We start from the raw sequence: 23,697 nt of genomic DNA, 5'->3' as shown, positions 1-23,697 counted from the left end.
TGCATCCACACACATGAACACACACATACACATCAAAGTACTTACAAAATTTTTTTTTAAATATCTATGTCTGACTATCTGTGCTGTGTGTGATATGTGTTTGCCAGGACCTGTGATGCCAAAAGAGGGCGTTAGATTATATGGAGCTGTAGTTACCTGGGGTTGTGAACTGCCCTTCCTAGGCACTGGGAACCAAACTCAGGTCCTCTGCAAGAGCAGCAAGTGCTCTTAACCACTGAGTCTTTTCTCAACCTCCCAAATACTTTTTGATTTGAAGTTTTGTTTGCCCATGATTCTTCCAGTAAATAATTATAATGCATAAATGATGTACACTATGCTTTACAAAGCACTCTGGGGACAGAATAGAAGCACATGAGGTGTAAAGATCACATGGGGTGGGGGCTGTGGCTTAGTGGGTGAAGTGTTTGATGTGCAAGCCTGAAGACCTGAGTTTGGATGCCTAGCACCAACAGAAAGAAAACCTAGTGTGAGCATTTTTAAATTGAGCCATCTCCTCGGGAACTGGTCAATGTTAACCATTCTTTAATTTAAATGAAAATTAGTGCTAGAGACATGGGGAATTATTTACACTTTTGATACTTACTGCTTGCAATTCCTGTCTGTACAGATTGCAGGTGTGTGTTATAGTGTTGCTCCCTTTGAAGGTGTTCTCCTGAAAGAAAGGATTCAAGAACAGTAAGTGGAGACGGAGTCTCTGCGAGGGAGTTCCTGGGGCCGTGTAGCTTCCTCCAGCTTGTCATGGTTGTTCACCTCTCGCACTTCCAGCTGCTGTGTACTTGCTATTGTTTTTGTTTTGTTTTCTTTTCGGAAATTATGTGAAACATTTGCACAGTAGAAGGCTACCATCCCTGCCATGGCCTTTTGGATTTTCAACTAGACTTTGGAAAATCACGCTGTCTCTCCAGTTTGGTTATAAATTTACCAAAGTAGCTGAAGGTTAATGGTTGTCCCTAAAGATAGGACATGGTTCTTGATGGTTTTTATTCTCTCCCCAAAATAGTCCTTTAAAACCCTGGATTTGTTTTCTGTTGCTGTGAGAAAACACCATAACAAAAAGCAACTTCTGGGAGAAAAAGTTGATTTGGGTGCACAGTTCCAGAGAGCTTGGAGTCTGTAGTAGTGAGGAAGCATGGCGGCGGGCGGCGGGCATGGCCACAGGAAAATGAAGCTGAGAACTCACAGCCTCAAACACAAGCAGGAAACAGAGAGAGCTGACTGGAAGTAGGCAAGGCTTTTTATTCTCAAAGTCCATTCCCACTGATGTATTTCCTCCAGCCATGCCACACCTCCTAAGCCTCCCCCAAACAGAACCATCAACTGGGGACTAAGTATTCAAATATCTGAGCCTGTGGTAGTGGGGGGGGCATTCTTATTCAAACCACCACAGATTCCACCCTCTCCTCTCTCCTGGCTTCCTCCTCAAAACACCCAGACTAACATCAACAAATGAGAGAGATTAAATGTCAGGGTTTCATGTCGATATTAACAATCAATACCTTTGGATTGTTTTTTCCCCCCCTGGGGTAGATGAGATTCCATCACATCCTTCTTGTTCACATCATTCATTCACTATTGCTGACATTCATTCATCATTGTTGTCAGTCATTCACTATTGCTGTCATTCATTCATTCACTATTGCTGTCAGTCGTTCATTCATTATTGCTGTTATTCATTCACTATTGCCGTCATTGATGTGAACTGTCTTCACTGTTGAGTTGCTCTCTGTGCTTCATTTTATGTATGCTAAAAATAGTTTGATATATATAAATTCAAGGAGATATTTGTTCTAAAAATATTATAGTGACAGAAAGACAAAATCAGATTGAGGACAAAATAAAAATTGACCTTCGGCTGTATTTTTAAAAGTTATGTTAAGTGGTTCCTATTTAAAAACACAGTTGCATAAATCACTGTATGAAGCAGTATAGTGTGAACCATTCGTGTCTTGGCATGAAACACTTGGAGCAGGCAAGGGCTGCGTGTGTGTGTGTGTGTGTGTGTGTGTGTGTGTGTGTGTGTGTGACCATTCTCTTCTTTTCTTTAGCCAAGGAATTGTCTTACTTTATGCTTTCCATCTTACCTTTGGCTTTACATTCCTATGCTTTCCAACAGGAGGCTTACATAGATGTAGGAAGGGCTCTAAAACGCTAAGCTGGTCACGTGGGAGCTTTCAGGTTAAACAAGGGCTTGAGTTCTTTAGGAAATTGCCCTACCTCACCTCTGCAAGATACAGGTTTGGCCTGCTTGAATTTGTTATAAAATAACGTGATGATCCTAAAGGTCCATGCCCTGTAACGTGGGAAAGCAGCATAAATGAAGGGCATTCATTGTCTCCTGTTCATCACTGGAGAGATGGCTCAGCAGTTAAGAGCACTTGCTGCTCTCCCAGAGGACCTGGGATGGTTCCCTGCTCAACCCAAGCTCAAGGTATGCTGTCAGTGGAAGAGACTGCCCACGTTTTGCTGGCTGTGAAAAATCCTGTGATTTCATTGGGATGTGAATGAACTTTCAAAGATTTCAAATCTATTTCAAATCCTAGCTGGAGGTCAACAGCCGAGGTGCTTTTTGGACTTCCAGTTACAGATATAAAAGCTCACCACAGCAGCAGCCTCAGCAGCGGCGGAGACAGAGCCGCCATAGCCACAGGCAACCTGAGGAGTCCCCTGCCCCTTAGTGACATCACTCAGATAAAGCAGGTCCTTGGCGACACAGCAGAGAGGAATTCCAGAGGAACTGGCTCATTACAAAGGGCTTTAAAGAGTAACCACAATATAAAAATTAGTAAAGTTTTAGAAATAAGTAAGAACATATGGGCTGATTTCTTTAATATTAAAAATGAAAAAAATATTGAAGATGAAAAAAAAATCTCAAAAGAATTTCCCTTTATAGATGGAATTATAAGGTGGTTTTATGACATGTATTGTTTATGTTATGTGATTAGAAAAGGGTGCTGACGTGGATAAACTCAAGGCTCTGAGCATCCAAGCCTTAAGTAAGCACAGCCTGTGTTTAACACCTTTGCTCAGGACATCCTTCAGAAAACCAGAGCTGTCTCTGCAGGCAACTTGTACCATTGTGTTGACATTTCTGAGTGCCCACCAGATTCCAGAGTGAGTCCATTCCTTCCTATTCTGTCCCCACCCCACCCCCCACCCCCAGTTTTCTCTGTCCTCCTCTCCTGCCTCACTCCAGGTGACTTCTGCGTATATTACCCAAATGACTGCTGTCGTTCTTACTTCAGGGCTGCAGTGACCATCTCCTCCTCCCTCTGATGACAGGAAGAAGGGCTTCCTCTCACAGCAGCAAGGAGTGACTCAGATGGACCAGATGGCTTATCAGCTGTGAGGCCCTTGTGTGCTTTATGAGATGCTTTGAGGCATGTTGCAGGATTTTTCTTTGCAACTTAAACATGGAGCAAATCCAGACATCCAGAGATGCTGAAACGAAATGGATATGTCTCCTCTTGGGCTGCCATTTGCCAAGTGAACACTTGTCAGACAGCACATTCTATATATTTTGAGGAGTCAAAGTCACCTGTAATGTGTTGGCAGAGGCTGTCACAGAGCATTCTGCAGTCCGTGGCTGAGATGACAGCGCACATTGAGGGTGCTGGTTTGCCTTAATAATTGTAAAGTTTTTCTGCTTCTTTTCTCTTTTGCGTTTCCCCATTGTACTGCACAATACAAGAGATTCTGTTGACACTGATAAGCAGCATGGCTGACAAACACCAGTCTTTGCTGTGATAGCCAATATTTCAGACTCTCGAAGGTATCTTTCCTTGATAAAACACCATCAAAAATGATTTTCTCTATGGGGCTCCTGTCAGTCATTTCCAGTTAATTTACTAATTGTGAGTGTCTTCCATTCCCTTGAGATTAAACAAATTATATTCTTGATAACTTGTGGGGATTCTCTGTTGATTGGACATTTTTATTGAATATAAGAAAATACATTCTTCCATATTTTCTCCCCAGAATCTTTATAGCATCATTCATTTATCTGCAATAACTCATTTGTTTAGGGAATCTTCCCCTTACTCTTCATTCTGTGCTTGGTCTTGCTATTTACAATTCCAAATTATGACAAGTCCCTTCCCACCCTTCTGTGTGATTGTCAGATTTCTGGTTTATAGGCAGAGACAGTACACCAGCAGCTGCCATCAATGACTCCCTATACGCAGCTTTCTCTGAAGCAAGTCTCCGAGAGATCAGACAATCTTCTCTAAATTAATTCCAAGTGCAGGCATGATGTCCCTCTGTTCTTGTCCTGTGAGAATTTTGATGGATCTGTCACAGGCTTGCCCACCTCCTTTTCGGACTGCTTCCCAAATAAAACCTCAAGTGTGCCTCTCATGTAACACCCCAGGGAGAGGACAGCCTCCTGGGCATGGAGGAGGATCTCTCTCTCTCTTTCTCTCTCTCTTTCTCTCTCTCTCTCTCTCTCTCTCTCTCTCTCTCTCTCTCTCTCTCTCTCTCTCTCTCTCTTTCACACACACACACACACACACACACACACACACACACACACACACAGTTTCGTCTGGATTTCAGATTTTCTATCTGTTATTTTGTGTGACCAGGAAGTCTGATTAGATTGAGAATCTAGAATCGGGGCAGATCAGCCCCTGGCTGGAAGGTTTAGTGGAACAGATGCCACCTGTGTTCTCAACTTGAGAAGAGAAGGAACTCCTGTGCCTGCTCAGGGTTAAAATGCTGAGAAAGTACCACGTTTTTGTTAGTGTTAGAGAAATGCATCAGAACCTCTGTTTGAATTCTGAGAGTCTTCTGGAGTTTATCCCTGTGAGACTTAAAGGATTAGTTCCCAGAATGTTCACAGTAAGGATTTTGTTGTTTTTTTTAGGGAAAAAATAAGTTGTTTTCATTAGGAAACCTCAAGGAGCAGGAAGAAAAAGTGGTGTGTCTGAATTCTAATATGTATACCTGTTTATAATTATGAATTGAATCTTATACTATTTTGTCATTTATATAAGAAGAATCTTGTGTCAGATAATAATAATAATAATAATAATAATAACAATAATAATAATGGAGGAGAGCTACTAAGGAAAGGCATTGAATGTTGAACTCTGGCCTCCACATGTGCATGCACATGTACACACCCACACTACCAAGCCCACACATAAATGCACATGTACATACTCGAGCACACACACTCACACACACACACAGCAGCACAACCACCAGCACCCCACATACACAAAACACACACACACAAACTATAAAATGTTAATTTATGTATGAATATATATTTTACTAGCTTAAAAAAAAGTTCAGCATACTTTTGACAAAAGGATAAATCAAGAATAAAATGTTGCTGGGCAGTGATGGCGCATGCCTTTAATCCCAGCACTCAGGAGGCAGAGCCAGGCGGATCTCTGTGAGTTTGAGGCCAGTCTGGGCCACCAAGTAAGTTCCAGGAAAGGCGCAAAGCTACACAGAGAAACCCTGTCTCGAAAAACCAAAAAAAAAAAAAAAAAAGAATAAAATGTCAAAAGATCACCTATTCAAAATAAGTCAAAAGATTTTAAAAAAAAAGATACAGCAAACTAGTAACAGTGATTCTTGGATAATTCATATTAGGTTTTGATCCTTATGCAGTCAAGAAGCCCATGTGGGTTGCATTATTCCCCCAGTCATAGGTTATATTTGGGATAAGCAGGAATAGCTTATGTAAATCACAAATAAATGGAGTAAGCCATTATAGACGATGGTTCGGCCAGTAGAAGTGGTTGCCATGAAGCCAGACAACTGGAGTTCATTCCCTGGGTCCCATATGGTAGAAGAGAGAACCAGTTCCTGAGTGTTGTCCTTTGACCTCTATACACATACTGTCGCATGCATGTGTGTGTAAAAAAATTAAATATAAAAAGCAAATGAAGAAACATCAAGTTTTACTCAATATCAAGAAAAATTAGAGAATTTCTATTAATGTTCCCAATTTTCAATCAAAGAAATTGATCAGAACAGTGAAAAAAGGGTGCATATGATTTCTTTGAAGACACCCTACATCAGATACTGGAAAGGCAAATGGAAGTGGAAGGTATTTTAGACACACTGCACATCAGTCACATCATAGGAAAGGGCATTGCTGATGCTATGTATTCACAGGTGAGCAGAGTGATACAGGTGGGCATCAGATCACCAAGTCTGAATTTATTCATTATTTTCCATGAAAAGCAAACTCACCAAAGGTTAATATTGTATTTGCTTTTGGGAAAAAATGTTTTCTTCCTCATGGAATGAGTTTTCAGATGGACATTGTATGTGCTTTTAGGGTGCTGTGATCACACCCACCATGGACCACCCCATGTCAATGCAGCCAACAAACATCGTGGGCCCCCTGACGCAGCAGATGAACCATCTTTCACTGGGGACAGCAGGAACGGTGAGTGGAAGAGTCTGATTTTATTTCCTGGGCCTTGAGAAGGTGCCATGTGCTGTTTTCACTAGCATTGCTCACACACCTTTCAGGTTCCAGCATGAACAAGCTCACATGCAAGTTCAACCTCAGGGAACACTCATTCCCATGGGAAAGGATGATGGTCCTGTGGCATTGCCTTTAGTTAGACTTCAGGTCCTCCTCGTTACATGGCACAGTGCACCAAGTACACCAAGTGCACCATGTGCAATGTAGCTCTTTCTGGAAAGGGGCCCTTCTGCCTACAGGTGTAGATCTATACCCCATGACCACATGCATGGAGCTGCTTTCCTGTCCCCAGCTGTTTACCAGCCAAACCGCTGTCATTGCCAAGTCCTTCACACCTAAGAGGCCAGTTCTAATTATGATTAGTATAGAGGACATTTATTGATAGTCGATGTCTGAAGTAATAGGAAGTCACTGAGAAATTGGCCCAGTTGAACGCTTTTTATCATTCCTGGTGATGCACTGGCATAGTTACTATTGAAGAGAAGGAAGAGAATCTGATATGTTTAACATTTTCTTACAGTTATGATGTTTTTGACTAGTCTTACTTCTCAAAAGTATATTGTTCTCATTTGTTTCTCTGTTGCTGTGTTAAAACCTGGAACAAAAGCAACATGGAGAGGAAAGAGTTTATTGGATTTACAGTGCATCATGAAGGGAAGCCGGTCAGGAGCTTGAGGCAGGAACCTAGAGGCAGGAATGGAAGCAGAGACCATGGAAGAACAATGCTTACTGACTTGCTCAGCTAACTTTCTTGTATGGCCCAGGTCCATGTACCTAGGAAATGGTACAGCCCACAGTGGGCTGGGTCCTCCTACATTGATCAGCAATTAAGAAAATGTCCTGAAGACAAAGTTACAGGCCAGTCTCATGGAGACAATCTTTCAATCAGGGTTTCTTCATCCCGCTTCCCATTGGTGTCAAGTTGACAACCAAGATCAACCATCACATGAACTGAAAAAATGCCGATAGCACACTTGATCTTCATCAATGGCATGCTTGAACTCACCGGCAAAGCTTTTTGTGAAAAGACAATTCCCTCTAATACTCATATCTGACAAAACCTAGAATACCAATCTTATGCTCCACACCATCAGAGAAAATACAGGCATCGTGGACCACCAGCAGTCACACTTAAGTGTTTAGTGTATGCATTAGTGCAGGTGATTAATTTTGTAAAGACATGGAAAAGAAATGCATAATTTCTTTTATCTGAGGCAGCTCGAAGAGTGTAGAAAAAACCCAGGAGTAGGAATCTGCATTGTGCCATCGAGGACACTGTATTTAAGAACTTCCATCTCCTCTCCTTAGAGTGAGATCATTCAGTTCGACACAAGTTCCTTAAGCCACATGACTTTGTGTCTTTAGCTTAACTATCTCTTTGGTACTCCTTCTGTGACTCTCACAGTGGCACTAGCATCACATGTCACTACTGATGTGCTTTATGCCCACTAGTTGTGGATGGGAGCCTTAGAACATTGACTCCAGTTACTCAAAGGGAATAGAAAAAAGAAGTTTCAACCCCACAGAGTGTTCAATGGTCTTCTCTAAATATGGAGAAAATCACAGACTTCCAAGAAAGAATTTTAGTTTATCAGAAGCTACACACCTGATCCCCTGCAACGCACCATTGGTGATAACTTCTCTGCCTGAGAGCCAGAGCTAGGTCAAATGATTGCACAGTGTGCTCAGCTAGATCTCGGAAGTGAGCTCTGAGATCACATTTAACTTTACACCGTGGTTCAGATCATTTTCATTGGGGAGACAAGGTTTCATAATAATATTTTTACCATTTTTAGTCAAGTGTAAGGATAATTTGTAGTCCCTTTGTGTATTCCTACTAAAGCAGATTCCAGATACAGAATTGGAAAGCCTGGTGCTTATGACATCACCACTGGACATTTCACTACCTTTCAGGGATTTTGTCTGCCAATGACTGTCAGCTGAGAATGAGTGAGAATAAAGGCAACTTTATTGTGTTAAATGACAACATAAAGTGTGGTTTTTATTTCTTAAAAAAAAAGAGTTATAATCAAAAACATAGGAAGAAGTGCTTTGTACATTTTACCTGTTTGACTAAAGTAAAAGCCAGCTTCATTACTAACATTTCATTTGGCAACTAGTAAAGTCACACTATGTGACTGGATCCTTTACAAAACAGAAAAATCAAATCAAATAAAAGATATATAGACTAGGCTTCAAATTATTGTAGTTATTAATTAAATAGATAACATAAAATTGTGTATCTGAGACTTTTCAACAAGAAGAGAATCATATGGGACCACAACTTTTACCTAGCTGGCAATGGTCAGAAATGATAATTCAAGGATTATCATTTAATTTAATGCTGTGGACCACTGCCTCTTTTAGCAAGTAAAGGATTTTAACACAGAGAGCTTATTTTTAATGTCAAATCCCCTCTTGCTTTTTGCTTCTTGCCATTGTCTGCTTTCACTATTGCAAATAAATAGTGCTTATTTACAGTAAAAGTATCATATAACATTAATCATTGACAATATAATATTAACATTTAAAGTTGATGATTTGATAAGGTTTTTGAGAGGCAGAGAGAAGATACCTTATGTTGTTGATTCATTCAAAAATAAAATTGAGTGTTCTTAGTGTGTCAAATGTAGTCATTAAACTATCATTCTCATACTTTGGCATGCTCTCATATATTTGCTTTTATGTTTTTTTTTTAATTGGCATTTGCTGTGGATTACAAATTGAGGTTGATGTTTTTAATTGACTTTTTTCACCTGTCTGGATCCATCTTGCACCTCTCTTGCTGGCACCATAGAAAATTCAGTGGTTTTAGGAATGACCTCAGAGTCCAAAACATGATTTGGCTTTGTATGAGCTGTGCATGTTTAGGCCAGGTCCCTTGGCTTCCTAGGGATTTTACTTCTTGTCTTACAAATTGGGAAAGCAATAACATGCACATCCCTGGGATGCTGTGAGTGTTAAATGGCATGATACACTGCAGACCAGCAGACCTAGTGTAACATGTGACAAGTCAGCACTTACCAAGTGAGCCACCCTTAACCTCTGATGGGCCTACCAGGTGGGAGTCCACATCACCAGAATGGATGTACCACCTCGTTAAATCCACAATCCAACTCCTTTGCTTGCTCTATTTCAAGGGGTACAGCTTAATTCTTTAGCATGTCCACTGGGTTAACTGCTAACATAATATTCTAGGGTTCCGGAGCTAAGCTCCTATTCACATAAATGAATGAACTCGCTGAAATTCAAGCAAATACCTTGAATATGTGGAATCAAGTATTCTCTGTATTTCTGACATTATAACCAAAATCATATTTGGCATTGAAATTATAATTAGAGGGATTTTCACATTGATATAACACCTCTGCCTGAGTGTTAGGCACCTAATGGGCAGAGGCAGTACTTTCAGCAGCCAGTAATGTGAGAATCTTGTGTAGAAAGTAGGACCATGACCCATTTACCATCATCCATTGCCCCATGGTCTCACAGACCCAGGGTGGTACTGCTGTCCAATTCATTTTAATATAAACTGACTGTTTTTGGATGTGAAATATCCATGTATTTAGATATCTGGCCCCGTTTGCCCAGTGAACCCTCAATTTGTGCTGGTTCTCTACAGCTTCTCTCTGGCCATTCCTTATCCTTCCTTTTGCAAGCTCAGATAGCACCTCACTTCTCAATCTTTACATGCTTTCCTTTAGCACTTTAGCAGTCTTATCCACCCTCATGGATTCCAACCCCATTTCCCACACTGAAGACTCTTAAATCTGAGTCCTCAATGCTAGTCTTAGAACATCAAACTCATTTCTGTGGTCTCCATGGAGATCGCTCCTCAACATCTCAAAGTCAGCACAACCCACATGCATGTCATAAACTTCTTTGAGCTTCGTTCCAGCCACACCCTTCTCTCTTCTGTGTTCCTGTCCTGTTTTATTTCAAGTTACTACTGTGATGATCTACCCAGTATCCAGACCCTACATTTGGGACTCAATACACACACTGTCCTTCCTCTTCTCCATTTGCCATTACTTTTGAAGTCCCATGAATTAAGTCACAGACATTTAACAGATCTGTCCTCCTGTCCCCATTTCCAGCCTCCATCTTTGGCTTCATTTGGCTCATTGTAACAGTCTCTAAACTCTACTTCCTGCTTTCAGCCTCATTGTTCTACAACCCATTCTCCACCCTGTCATCTAAACTATGTGTTAGTTACTGTAGGTCGGTGTGATAAAATCTCATGATCAGTAACAATTTATAGAAGGGGGAGTTTGTTTGGCTTAGAGCAAAGAGGGAGTCCATAATGCCAAAGAAGGTGCAGCAGCAGGTTTCAAGAACAAGAATCAGTCTTGTCACATTTTTGTCTCTCAGAAGTTCAGAGAGAGAAGAAGAAGAGTGTTGAGGCTATAAATGCGCAGAGCCAGCCCCCATAGTGTACTTACTCCAGCCAGGTTCTGTGTCTCTTAAGTTCCAAAACTTCCTCAAACAGTATCACCACCTGGGAACTCAGTGTTCCAATACACGAGTTTCTGGGAGATATTTCTCATTCAGACCAACATAGCTGCATACCAGGGTCTCTCCCCCACCTGTGAGTCTTCAGAGACTTTCAGAAATCTGCACTCTTGGAAACTTTGCAAAACAAAGTGTGAACAGCAACAACACTAACAGCAAGCTGGGGAGCAGATGGGCTCCTAGGGCAGAGTGCAGTGAAGTTTGTGGGATAATTCAGAGTAGGTAGCGGTCAGGCTGGAGAGCAGGGGAGCTAGAGTAAAATCTTCCTTTTTTACAAGGCACTAAGGCCACTAAGTGTCCACTTCCCTTTTTAAGACTCTTAACAAAAGGAATTATATTGAACCAAAGCATCCTTTTTATCTTCAAAAAGGCAGCTATATTTCATCTCATATCACCTCAGATTTTGAAATGGGTATCATATAGTTTAAAGAATTTCCATCTAGAATTTTCCTTTTCCAAGTGTGTTGGTCAATTCTCTATCCATTTCTAAGCTAACTGAATCTATGGGCTTCAAGCTAAATGAATTTGATGCAAACGAGGGACCTATTCTATTTCATGGCTCTAACCTTGAAGAACTTTCTAGCTTTTCCTGCATTTGTTTACTCTTTCTCACAGAATTCTTCCAATGACAGCAAAGCCCCATTATCCATAATTTCTTATCAAGTTACTGGGAGCTTTAGCAGAAGCCACCCGGGACTTGAGTGTGTTATAAGAACCTCTACATGGCATGGCAATCTTGTTTTACAACTTTCTTATCTCCTTTTCATTTGTTCAGCTGCTGGTCACCAGCGGCTTGCAATGCCACCAGGTTCTGTTGAAAGAAATAAAAAGATTTTGTTCTGCAGGCTTCTTATCTCTAGTTCAGCTTGCCTTCCCCAAGCCACTGCTGAATTGTGACATTGTTGGATTTCCATGGTGTAATTATCACCACTCACAGAAACAATCCTGGAATTGTAGTCTTGATTGGACAGAGTTCACTGTCATCCATCAGGCATCCCAATTCTCCACTGCTCTAAAAATCTGATAATTACCAGATGAAAATATGCATTATCAGCTTTTTTTCATCACTAGGCATAAATATCAGTATTAAGATGGAGAATTATAAAAGTGAACGGAAGAGCTTAAATGGAATCATGATTCAGTAAATAGTATCCTAAGCAATAAATAGCTTCAAGAATCCTGATTATTTCAATTCTTCAAGTGAACTCTCAAGAGAAAAATAGCAGCCAATTACAAACTAATCCAAGATGGAAAATGGAGATGCAAGGGTATAGTTTTTAAATAGTTTTTTAACTTGCTGTAACGTAATAGTTCCTTGCATGGAGACTTGTCCATGTAAATAATGAATGAAGAGTTAAGGGCAACTCTGTTGGGGGCAGGTTTACTTTCAAATATTAAATCTTTACTTTTTACAATATTGATCTTGAGTTCAAGTAAATTGTTTTTACAGAAAGGTCCTAATACAGATAATGCCAAGGAACATGAGTGAGTTTGGAATAAAACAGGGTAAATAAAACTGAGTAATATGACTAAAAACTGTCATTGCTATAATTTAACAAATACATACACTCACACACCACCAGGTAAGATAAACAACCCATGTATTGTTTATGAATGTGGAGGGAAATTAGCTTTGATGGTGCCCTCAACTGGTACAGCATCAGTAAGGAGAGCAAAGAATACTACCTGAGGTTGTACACTTACAATTTTGAGAAGTTGGTGGGTATAAATAGTGTAAAGTAACAGAAAAGCCTTTGCTCCTCAAAAATATTTGATACGGTGTTCTAGACAGTATTTAGTAAAGGAGAGTAATTAAATGAACTACAATTCATCCATAGGCCTAAGTATAATACAGTGTGAAATCACAGAGTTCCATATAAGTAGGGTAAGTATTGTTGATAAAGTTGAGACAAAAGAAAAGGCTGTGATATGTAGTTATGAGTCTATTTTTGTTATAATTACAGATATGCATATATTATGACATGGTACAAAAAATAACTCATTTTTATTAGTGTTTGTATAGTAACTTGAAATTTTACATTTTATGAAAAGGTAACTGGGAATTAAGATCAGTGTTACTCAAACCTTTGGAATTGCTTTCAAACTGATTCTTCTTCAGAGTGGGACTGATAGTCAAGTCACTAGGTTGCTTAACTATGTCAAAAAAGCAGATCACTCATAACTGTGGCTTATTTGTATTTGGATTCTGAGCAGTACTTGCTTGTTCTTAGTGCCCTGAGTGTTTTACAAGGTTCACAGTCCTCTTCAGACATGCAATTTCCTCAAGAGAATGATTGGCATTAAACTGGGGGGCAAATTTGTGAATGGTCTCAAAAGTTACAAATAGGTATAAACACAAATTTATGGTTTAAGATTTTAAAGTGCACTACAGATCACATGAATGGAATAAGAGCTCACATGGGACCATCTATGCCTTAATCTTCCAGAGAGTTGGGAGTGGGCTTATTTCAATTTTGAGAAGACTAGCAACAACTACAGGCTATGTACCACTTTCTTTTTTAAGATCCATGGCTAAAAGAGCTACTTAGGAATAAGAAGAGCAGGAGGGCAGAGGATAGGGAGCCAAAGAGTGTTACAGGATGGGGGGCGAATGTGACAAAAATTATTACATGCACGTATGAAAATGTAATAAAGTCACTACTGTGTATAATTACTCTGTACTAATAAAAACATTGCAGAGAAGATGGTGAAGGAGTTGCATGCATTAAAGCCTCTTTGTCGTTTTTAAAACAGCTGATGTATTTACCCTCACACCCCACGTTTGCAATGACTACTTTAGCTTAGCTTCTTTCTAGATTTGGTTACCTCCAATGTTATGACACTTTAAAAAAGCCATCCATCCTTTGTTCCAAGATCTAGGCTTGGTGGCTGCACACAAGGTTAATGGGCCTGGGTGAAGAGTGCTCTGTGTTCTGCCCCTGGTCAGGATGATTAAAAAAATAAGTTGAGATTTATAACACTTGGGCCATATAATCCACATGGTATAAAACATGAGATTTTTCATTAATCTCCTTTAAAGTTACTTCTTTTGTTCTCCATTCCTACCACACTTTGGGTGCCCTCTAGATGGACTGTCTTAGAAACACTTACAACATCTTGGAAGGGCAAGAATCTCCCACTGATTCTCAAAGGTCTATCAAATAGATCAAGAGGAAGATGGTGATGTTCTGAGAACTGGTCCTGGTAGCGTGCATAGCCTGGTGATAAGGGAGACGAACAGTCAACTGTCCACTAGGGTCATGATGCCTTGAGTACTTGAAGACAAGGGGCGGGGGCAGGTGACTGTGTGATGCACATTGGGCCCTTCCAACTTTTAACGCTAAGATTCTGTTTTTATTTCCTTTGGACTTCATTGCATTCTTTCTCATGCTCTTTTCATTCCAAGATTCAATCCCAAGACAGAATTATGGTACTTCACCAGCTGTTGTGTCAGGTAGGAAAATTCTAATTCCTTTCAGACTTAATTGGAGGGAGGAGATGGATCTTGTCTGGTTTTCTCCAAAACTCTTCAAAGCAGTGATTCTCAACAGGGGTGGGTATAAGCGGTTTGCATTTCATTTTGGCAAGGGGAGGAATATGTAGTTATGAGTCTATTTACTAGGACAATCTGGCTTTATGTCTAGAAGATAGATATACTGTCTTTAAAGTGAAAAATAAGATCTCAAAGACACTTTGTCCTGAAAGATATGCAGAAGATGTAGTTACTGCTCTGTGTATCGGTGGGACTCACTGTTTGACAAGCTCACCAGAATTTCTGAAAAGTGGAAGAAAGATTTTACATCTATCCAAAAAAAAAGAGCACATATTTATAAAAAGAGATTGAGAAGCGCTGCTTTAGAGACCAGAGTTCCTCAGAAGTCAGAAAGTTATCCCATGTGCTTGCTTGGCTCCCAGGACAGAGTCGGAGATGTACACTCAGTTTGTTGAATGAATCAAATTTAATTTTTCCAAGATGTTATATTTGGGATATCAAAAGTGACCCTTCTGATATTCCATTTCACAGAAAGGTAGTGGAGGCTGCTTTGAGGAGACATGAGGCTCTTCAGCATTCAATTAGCAATATTGGATTTGTTTTGTAAAATTTAATGATGTAATTTGGAGCTGAGTGTATGTGTGTAAAGAAGTTGGTGCTTTTAAAAAAACCTTGGAACTGCATGAATATTGCACTTTCATCTTCACTTTTACTTTTGGTTTGTTGCAAAGAGGAAAATGGACACGGTTATTAATTTTTGTTAATTGATTTTAACTAACTAAAGAGTAGCAGGAAGCATGGAAAGCTTGGAGCTCCTTGAGCCTTTGACATGTTAGGTGGTTAAGAATGCTCACACGAACTGAGAAGGCCATTGGAAAGAGTGCATGAAACATAGTTCAGGAAATGCTCAAAAGAACACAGGAGGCAGTTGAGTCTGGCAGCCAGAAAATGTCTTCCAGTGGAGAGCATCCCACTCAAGGCCACTGCACTTTCCTGATACTGTTTCTAAAAGGGCAGTGCTTCCTCCTGTCCTGTGGATTTCTTTAGTTATCCCCGTGGCTATACATTCATCTCAGAGCTATGTGGATGTCATCATTGAAAAGCCAAGAGTTGGCTTTCAACTGGACACGGCTTTGGTATTCTTGTTCTCCATGGATTATCATTCATTAAAATGCCATGTGCCTGTTGTTCCTCCCTCCCCCATGTATGACCTACCATATTTTAATGTTTCTTTTGTGTTTAAAACATGTGACACTGTAGAGGAGACTTGCTTTAGTATGAATAGCTTTTACTTTCTTTAACCTTTGGCCTCTTTGTTTGACAGAAGGCTTATACTCACAGTTAACTAACATTAATAATAACAAATAATCCTTCAACCAAACATCCTTTCATCTTTAAGAACACAATGAATGCTGGCCATGGTAGTGCACACCCTTAATCCAAGAATTCAAAAGGCAGAGGTAGGCAAATCTCTATGAATTAGAAGACAGCCTGGTCTACATGGTGAGTTCTAGGCATCTATATGGTGAGACCGACCGTGTGTGTGTGTGTGTGTGTGTGTGTGTGTGTGTGTGTGTGTGTGTGTGTGAATATAACAAGATATTAACACACACACACATCACAATGAAAATTGCAAGTCAGTTCTCAGAATTATTTACCTTACAATCCTGGGTCCTCTCTATACAAATCAATCTTGGCAAGAAATAGTGTCTAGCCTCAGGAATTCCCATCTGATCCTACTAAAACTCTCAAGTAGATAAATGACTTGTTAAACATAATACTTTATAAAATGTAAGCATGTGAGTGTATGTTTATGGAATAAGAAATAAAAACACAGAGGAAAATTAAAATCCAAGATATGGAGCTTAAGTGTTGACTTGGTCACTAGTATGCTTACAGGAGGTCCTTAGTGCAATCCACAACACCCACATGAAAAAGCCAGACACACAGTAATGCCAGCACTGGGGAGGCAGAGGCCAACCAATCTAGCCTAATAGGTGAGGCCCAGACCAATGAAATACCCATCTCAATATAAAATGTGGATGACTCAAGAGGAATGGCATTTAAAGTTGACCTCTCCCTACCACCACATGCATGTACATACATGCATATATGCAACTACACACATGTGTAAACATGTAACCCCTCACACACACATACAAACCCAGTATGATATGTGGCCAATAAAAGATATATTAAGTTGTCAGTAGTTGAATACAGAGGAAGGACCAATAGAAAATTCTTATGGAAACTACAATTTGGACCATTTTACACTTCGTTCCTCCTTATACGATTTGGACAGTGGTTGGACATATTGCACAGTTGTACCCTCCTTAGGTTTATGTCTAAATAACAATAGATGTCTGTTCTAAAATAGTCACTAACTGGCTGGTAGACAATTTCATTGACTTTTGAACAATTAACATATCTTTTATCTAACTATTGACCATATTAGGAAAGCAAACTGAGCCTGATGAGGTAATAAATCTTTCCCAAATATCTGAATGTGCCAGTATCAAGTGATTTAGATAATCAGCTTTTGCCAACATATGAGCCAACCAAATTGCTTTAATATATTGGAGCTCAAGATATTAACTCAATTATTCACAGAGATATAATCTATTCCATTTTTGTTCAACCAGTATTTTAAACATTACCAAACTATTTCTGAGTACTGTGCTAAGTGTTGAAGATGTAAATATGAATAGAAAGCCTGTCCTTGTTAAAAAAAAAGTCAGCATCATAGTTCAACTTGATTTTGCTGTTTCTTATGATGTTATTTGTGATAATATAAATGGTATAGAGAAACAAGAATATAGAAAGAAGATTTGAGATTCAGAGTAAAAAAAGTAAATTTGGAGAAGGATCAGTAAGGCCGAATAGGAGTCTATCTGATAGACTACAGTGGGGAGGTCTATTAGGCATATAGTACAAGATATGTCATCTCTTAGAATGGGAAACAGCATGAGGGTGTTGAATGACAGCAAGTCCTTTCAGATCTGAGGACAAAATGTGACCTTGGTGTATATCAAAGCTAGGTCTGTGTGGTTCTCATTTGGGTTAAGGACTCTTTGTTTACTCAGTCCTGTATCATCTTGGTTTTTTTATTTATTTAATCCCTGTTGGTAACATACTATGTGTTAGCTTGTATTCAGTGCTGGGACTAGAACCTCTCATTAGTAAAGAAAGACATTAGTTATGAACATTTTTATTACAACAGTATATAAATGCTTTAGTATTATATTTTCAACTCATAAATAAGATGCCCAAGTTCAGAAGCTACTTGTATCATTTTGAGTTGTGGACACGTGGGGAAATTATTGAACTTTCTGTAGTTCATTACATCTCTGGGGAAATACTAACCACATAAGGTGGTTGTAAGCATTTATTAAATTAAGCCATATACTCTTAGAACAGATCCTGGCATAAACTAAGTGTTCAAATAGTGTTCGCTATAGCCACACTAATCATTATTGGCACAATATATTATGTTAGTACAAGAAGGAACAATGGACATGAACTGGTAGAGGTGAGAGAAAGGCCCCAGGGAAAGAAGTCTCTAAACATAGAAACAAAGACATATGGGAATTGCCTAAGTAAAAAAACAGAGCTGAGTTTCAGACCAAGGAAGCAGCTGGTGCGAAGGCTTCTGATCGCAGCTAATGGAAAGGCTGGGAAACTACAGATGGTTAGCAGGACAAAGAGACATAGAGCGATGGGGAGTAGGGAAATCAGCCTGAGAAACAGGTCAGCTGTGGCAGTATCCTCAGGTACAGTAACTTGAGTTCCATCCTGATGACAATGAAAATGTTTAGAGTTGGAGAATGATATAATCACTCTGCTTATAGGATGGAGAATGTCAGCAAAAACAGAAAAGGGCCAAATGCACTAAAGAATCTAAGAAAGAAATCATATTGATAAGTAGTCACATTCTGGAAATGACCATGACATTGAATGCTAGTGAGTTTGTGATAAGTGAAGGGGATAGGATACCCTGGATGTTGCAACCAATTGAGTATCAGAATAGGCATTGAAATGACAAAGCACAGGTCTTCAGCTCCTACAGCTCAGTGGCCCACCATGCCACTTGTAGGAGCCAAATTGAAGGAGGATCAAGTGTGCCTGGGAGAAAGCTGATTTCTCTGCTGAGTGTGTTGACTTTGAGATGTCCACCACATATGCCAGTGGAGAGTTTAATGGCTGTTTCAGTGTGCGTATCTATCTCAAACACTATCTTTATATGGATATGGAGTCTGGAGTTACCATCATAGAATATAGCCCTGATTACCAGTATGAATGTGCTTGGAGTGGAGGAAAAGTAGGCAGAACCCTGGGTTTAAAAAAAAGGAGCAGAAAATAGAATCTAGAATGAAGGTTGGAAAAGGCAGCACATAATAGATGGAAAGAGAAACAGAGAAAGAAGTTTCAAATATGTCAAAAGCGAGAACACTACAAGTACATAGGAGTCTCAAAAACAAGCCATTGCATTTTGTTAAACCTGATCACTGGTGAGGCTGGAGATGGATCAGCAGTTAAGAGCACTTGCTGCTCTTACATAGGACCTAGGTTCAGTTCCCAGAATCTATGCCAGGTAGCTCACACCACCTATAATTCCAGTTCCAAGGGATCTGACTCCCTGTACTGGCCTCCACAGGAAACTTCACACGAGTGTGAACACATACACACACACACACACACACACACACACACACACACACACACCAAATAAAATTTTAAAGATTCTCTAGTGAACTTGATAGTGGTATTTGGGAGAAAGGGCAAGAAGAGTGAATGCTTGTATGTGATGGGCAGATGTGGCAACCAAAAGGAGCTCCATGAGTTTGGCTTTAAGGATTAAAAATGATCTAGAGAAATAGAGAATGCCACTGGTTATTTGTTGATTTCTTTAATGGAATGTTTCTAATATGATGGGAAGAAAGAAGGAGGACACTAGTTACAGATGTATCTAAAGAAAGATGAGCAATAGAAAGGTCCTCAAGACAGCCATACATGAGGAAGGGTGTTGTGTGTGCATGTAGGAACAGGAAGCCACTCTGTGTTTCTGTGTAAAGTTCTAAGTGACATGTGATCGTCTTTAGGAGATGTAATGGAAGGCTTTAGGCAGAAGAGAGTTAGAAAATGGAAAGTTTGGGGATAGTTCATTCAAAACTACAGATTTCAAAAATTATTGCTTTGTGTGTGTGTGTGTGTGTGTACCACAGCATGCTTGTGAGAGCCAGAGAATGGCTTGAGGGAGTTAGTCCTCTCCTGTCACTGTGGGTTTCAGAGCAGAAACTCTTGTCATCAGTCTTGTGAGGCAAGGGCTTTTAACCACTAGACCATATTTCAGGCCCAGGAAATTTGATTTTGCTTGCTGTAATGATCAACAGCCATGAAAGTAGATTAATCAGGTCTGAAGATTTCTTGCATGGAGTAAGAAAACAGGAACTGGGCTCTGATGACTTGGGTAAGAAAATAGCTGAACCACAGATGGTTTTGAGGAAGACTTTGAAGAATGAACAAAAGATGATAGAAGACAGGAAGAAAGAAAATTCAAGAGACTTGGTGAGATGTGGAGTGGTGAGAATCAGAAAACTTGAACTGTAAGATTTTAGACCATAAACTATTTCTTGATGTACTTGATTATGGGGCAAGGTGACCAAGCTAGGCTTGGGTAAGCCATGGAAAACATGAACATAAAATATTGCTAGGTAAGTGGGTCTAAGGTGAATAGCTAGGCTTAAACAGAGAATATGTAGTTTAAAAATAATTACTAGGAAGAAAATGGCCAGGACTAGAGTAGTGATGTCCGAAAAGAGCAGTTGATGCTGGGGATTATGAGTCTCTGAGGCATTTCCTTCACTGTTGTCCCCTCTCTCTCCCCTCAGTCACTGCTCTATGAGTCCATCCCAGGTCATTTCCATTAGAAGAAAGATGACTGTAGCCACACACCCTTAATGCAGTCTCCTTTTCATTTATTTGTTTATTTTTGAGATTCTAGTTTAAGTACATTTCTCCCTTCCCTTTCTTCCCTCCAAACCCTCTCATATGCTCCTCCCCGCTCTCCTTCAAACTCATGGCCTCTTTTTCACTAACAGTTATTGCATGCATATACACATGTATTTTCATATATGTATATATTCCTAAATATAATTTGTTAGTCCATATAGTGTTACTTGTGTATATATGTATTTTCAGGGCTGACTATTTGGTACCAAATGGTGTGTTCTTCCCTGTGAAGACCACAGCTTTACTCAGTTGTACACTTCTTTGTGTAGTGTTGAGGCCCCTTGAGCTTTTCACCATCCAGTTTGATGTGTCCATTGGTGTCATGCTTGTTCAGCTCACATTTGGGTGGTCATGTTGCTGGGACTCTATAGATGTAGCTCCTGCTATTACTAAAAGATGTGATCTCACAGAGAACTCCCCAATCCTCTGGCTTGTAGGATATTTTCACTTCCTCTTTCCAGATGCTCCCTGAGTTTCCTTTTTAAACAAAATTATGGAGAAAAATATGTAAATAAGTTTCATTTCTTTCAAGGACATCAGTGTAAACCAGGGAAAGACTACTATGTCCACAAAAGAAAAGTAGGACCAAAGTCCTTCCTCCTCTTCCAAAATGCTGGAGGTTCTGAATTTAAACCTGAGACATGGGAAGGGCAAAAGAGGGCTCAGAAAGGTAGTGGGGAAAAGTAGAGAACGTGTGGGACATGTGCTCATCCTCTGCCATATATTTTTATACATTGTCTGGAATGGACTGAACTGGTAATTATCAGTATGCATTTGAGGTTTCACAGAAGAGCATCTGCAATGCATCAGTCAAATATGAGGCCTTAATGTTGAATTTCTGAACGTGGAGTTACACATCAGGCCCTATAGTGTAAGGCCTAGTGGTGCATGCTTGTCACCACAGCCCTGGGAAATGCAAGGCCATCTTGTTCTGTCTAGACCAGTGGTTCTCAACCTTCCTATCACTGTGACCCTTTAATACAGTTCCTCATGTTTTGGTGATCCCCAACCATAAAATTATTTTCATTGCTACTTTATAACTGTTATTTTGCTAGTGTTGTGAATTGTAATGTAAATATCTGATATGTAGGATATCTGATATGGGACCCTGTTGAAAGGATCATTTGACCCCTAAAGGGGTCAGAACCTGCAGGTTGAGAACTGCTAACATAGATGGTTGAGACCAGCCTGCTCCATGTAGACAGAGGACAGCCTGAACTGCACAGTAGGACTTAGTCCCCCTGCCCTTACCCCAAATCAAACTAAACAAAGCAGATGGCAAAGTACTTTACAGCTGGCTTTGTGGGCTTTGCTAGTTGGTGACACAGACTTCCACTGGAAAGTGTCCTTACCGTGCAGACAGTGAGGCTTGACTGAAGCCTAGCTTTGCACAGTCTCCCCTTGGGTGAGAATTATTTTTGAAGACTCTCCCATATCATCAACAGGCTGGGGCATAGTGTTTAAGTGTCTTCAAAGGAGGAAGCTGTTCCTCAAGCCTTTGACAGCATGTGTTCGCCTGGATTCCATGAGCTAATTCCAAATGACTTCCATCTCATCTCTTAATTAAAAATTAGGTCCATTAGTAGTTCCAATTAGCAACAATTAACCATTAATTTGTGTTTACTGTAAGAGATCCAACACAGTTATAAGTGCTCCCACAAGCCACACTTAGAAGTCAGTTTCCTTTCTTCCCACAAACTGTGTGCTTCTTTGATGGCAAGAAGGCATTTCTCGAATTGTGCTAAGTAATTACATCTCTTTCTTTTCAATAAGTTGTAATGAGGGGAAGTTTGCTCTGCTTGCTTATTCATCCAGCAGATATTTGCAGACTCTCTGCAGTACTGCAAAGAACCAGGACAAGGCAGCATAGAATGTGCCCTTTGCCTTGAAAGAAAGAAGAGTCTACCAGTAGGCCTGGCTCTAGAGAGCAAGCACATGGCCCAGTAGGTGACAGAGCTCTTGAGTTGTCTGTCCACCAGACTGTTCATTAAACATGATGTTTGTACAAGTGTTAGATACGTAAGCATATCCACACTCGGTCATCATGTTCTTGCTGGTGCATTGTGGGAATATAGTTTTCAGTGATATAGTCATGTGACTTCCTCTAAAGAAAGATTCAGCCAATAGACTGTGAAGATCATTGTTATTTGACTAAGTGGTTTTTGTTGTTGTTGTTGTTGTTTATTTTTTTGTTTTTGTTTTTGCAAGTGTGTGTGCATGCATGTTTGTTTTTGTGGGGTGTACATATTTGTGCTCGCTTACATACATGAGTGTGTATGTGTGTGCATGTGTGCATATTTGCTTATGAGGGAGTACACGTTTGTGATGTCTTACATGCATGAGTGTGTGTGTGTGTGTGTGTGTGTGTGTGTGTGTGTGTGTGAGAGAGAGAGAGAGAGAGAGAGAGAGAGAGAGAGAGAGAGAGAGAGAGAGAGAGAGAGAGAGAACAAAGTTGATGTCCAGGGTCTTCTTTGGTCATTCCCCTTGTCTGCTGGGATTACAAGTGGCCACCACACCTACGCACACCCAGGGATCTGAACTCTCTTCCTCATGCTTATAAGGCTAGTACTTTATCCACTGAAACTCAATGTTTTTGTACCAGCCCCTTTGGGGATATACTGGGAAATACTGCAAAATTATACACTTTATTTTAGTGACGGGCAAGATATATCTGTGAAGGTCCACACAGTAAAGAGTTGAGGGCTTTGCAGGACCTAATGCATGGATGAAGCATGCAAATAGAGGCTGGAACAACTGTGCTTCATTAACCTTTACTTACAGGATCTGCAGAAGATGGTAAAGTATGGACCATGCAAGCAAGATGATCTGAGTTTGGTCTCCAGAACTGATGTAATAAAGCCTAGCATGGTCATGCGTGTTTGTAATCCAAGTACTGGGGTGGCAGACTTCCTTGGGACTTACTACTGGTCAGTCTAGCTGAATCAGTGCGTTTCAGGTAAAGTGAAAAACAATGTCAAATAAAAACATACAATGTGGAGAGCATCCTGAGGAATGACAGCCTTGTGGTTGACTTCTGAACTACACACACACACACACACACACACACACACACTTCATTTATTACTACAAAGACAGGCAGCTGACCAGGTTTGGTCTGCATGCTGTAATTTGCCCACTCCACTTCATCAGTTTCCTTAAGTATCTTATGTTAAGGGCTCTCCCTGACATTGTTTATGAGACACAGGAAGTTCCT

At 40.1% G+C, this 23,697-nt stretch overlaps 1 protein-coding gene across 6 annotated transcripts in view; it reads left to right on the top strand.

Annotated features, from left to right (window-relative positions):
• The window catches only part of Rbms3 (RNA binding motif single stranded interacting protein 3), a 684,722-nt gene that overhangs the window by 616,597 nt on the left and 44,428 nt on the right, over window positions 1–23,697 (top strand). For 4 of the 6 annotated variants that reach the window (XM_059268834.1, XM_059268832.1, XM_059268831.1 and 1 more), the window contains 2 exons: window positions 6,317–6,427; window positions 14,388–14,435. In XM_059268834.1, coding sequence (XP_059124817.1) covers window positions 6,317–6,427; window positions 14,388–14,435 — 159 coding nt within the window. The remainder of the gene's footprint in view (window positions 1–6,316; window positions 6,428–14,387; window positions 14,436–23,697) is intronic. The other 2 variants (XM_059268836.1, XM_059268833.1) reach the window with 1 other exon arrangement.

Source organism: Peromyscus eremicus, chromosome 7 (genome assembly GCF_949786415.1).
Source record: "Peromyscus eremicus chromosome 7, PerEre_H2_v1, whole genome shotgun sequence".
NCBI classification, from domain to species: Eukaryota; Metazoa; Chordata; class Mammalia; order Rodentia; family Cricetidae; genus Peromyscus; species Peromyscus eremicus.
Note: the sequence above shows the minus strand (reverse complement) of the source record. Positions and strands in the feature narration are given on the sequence as shown.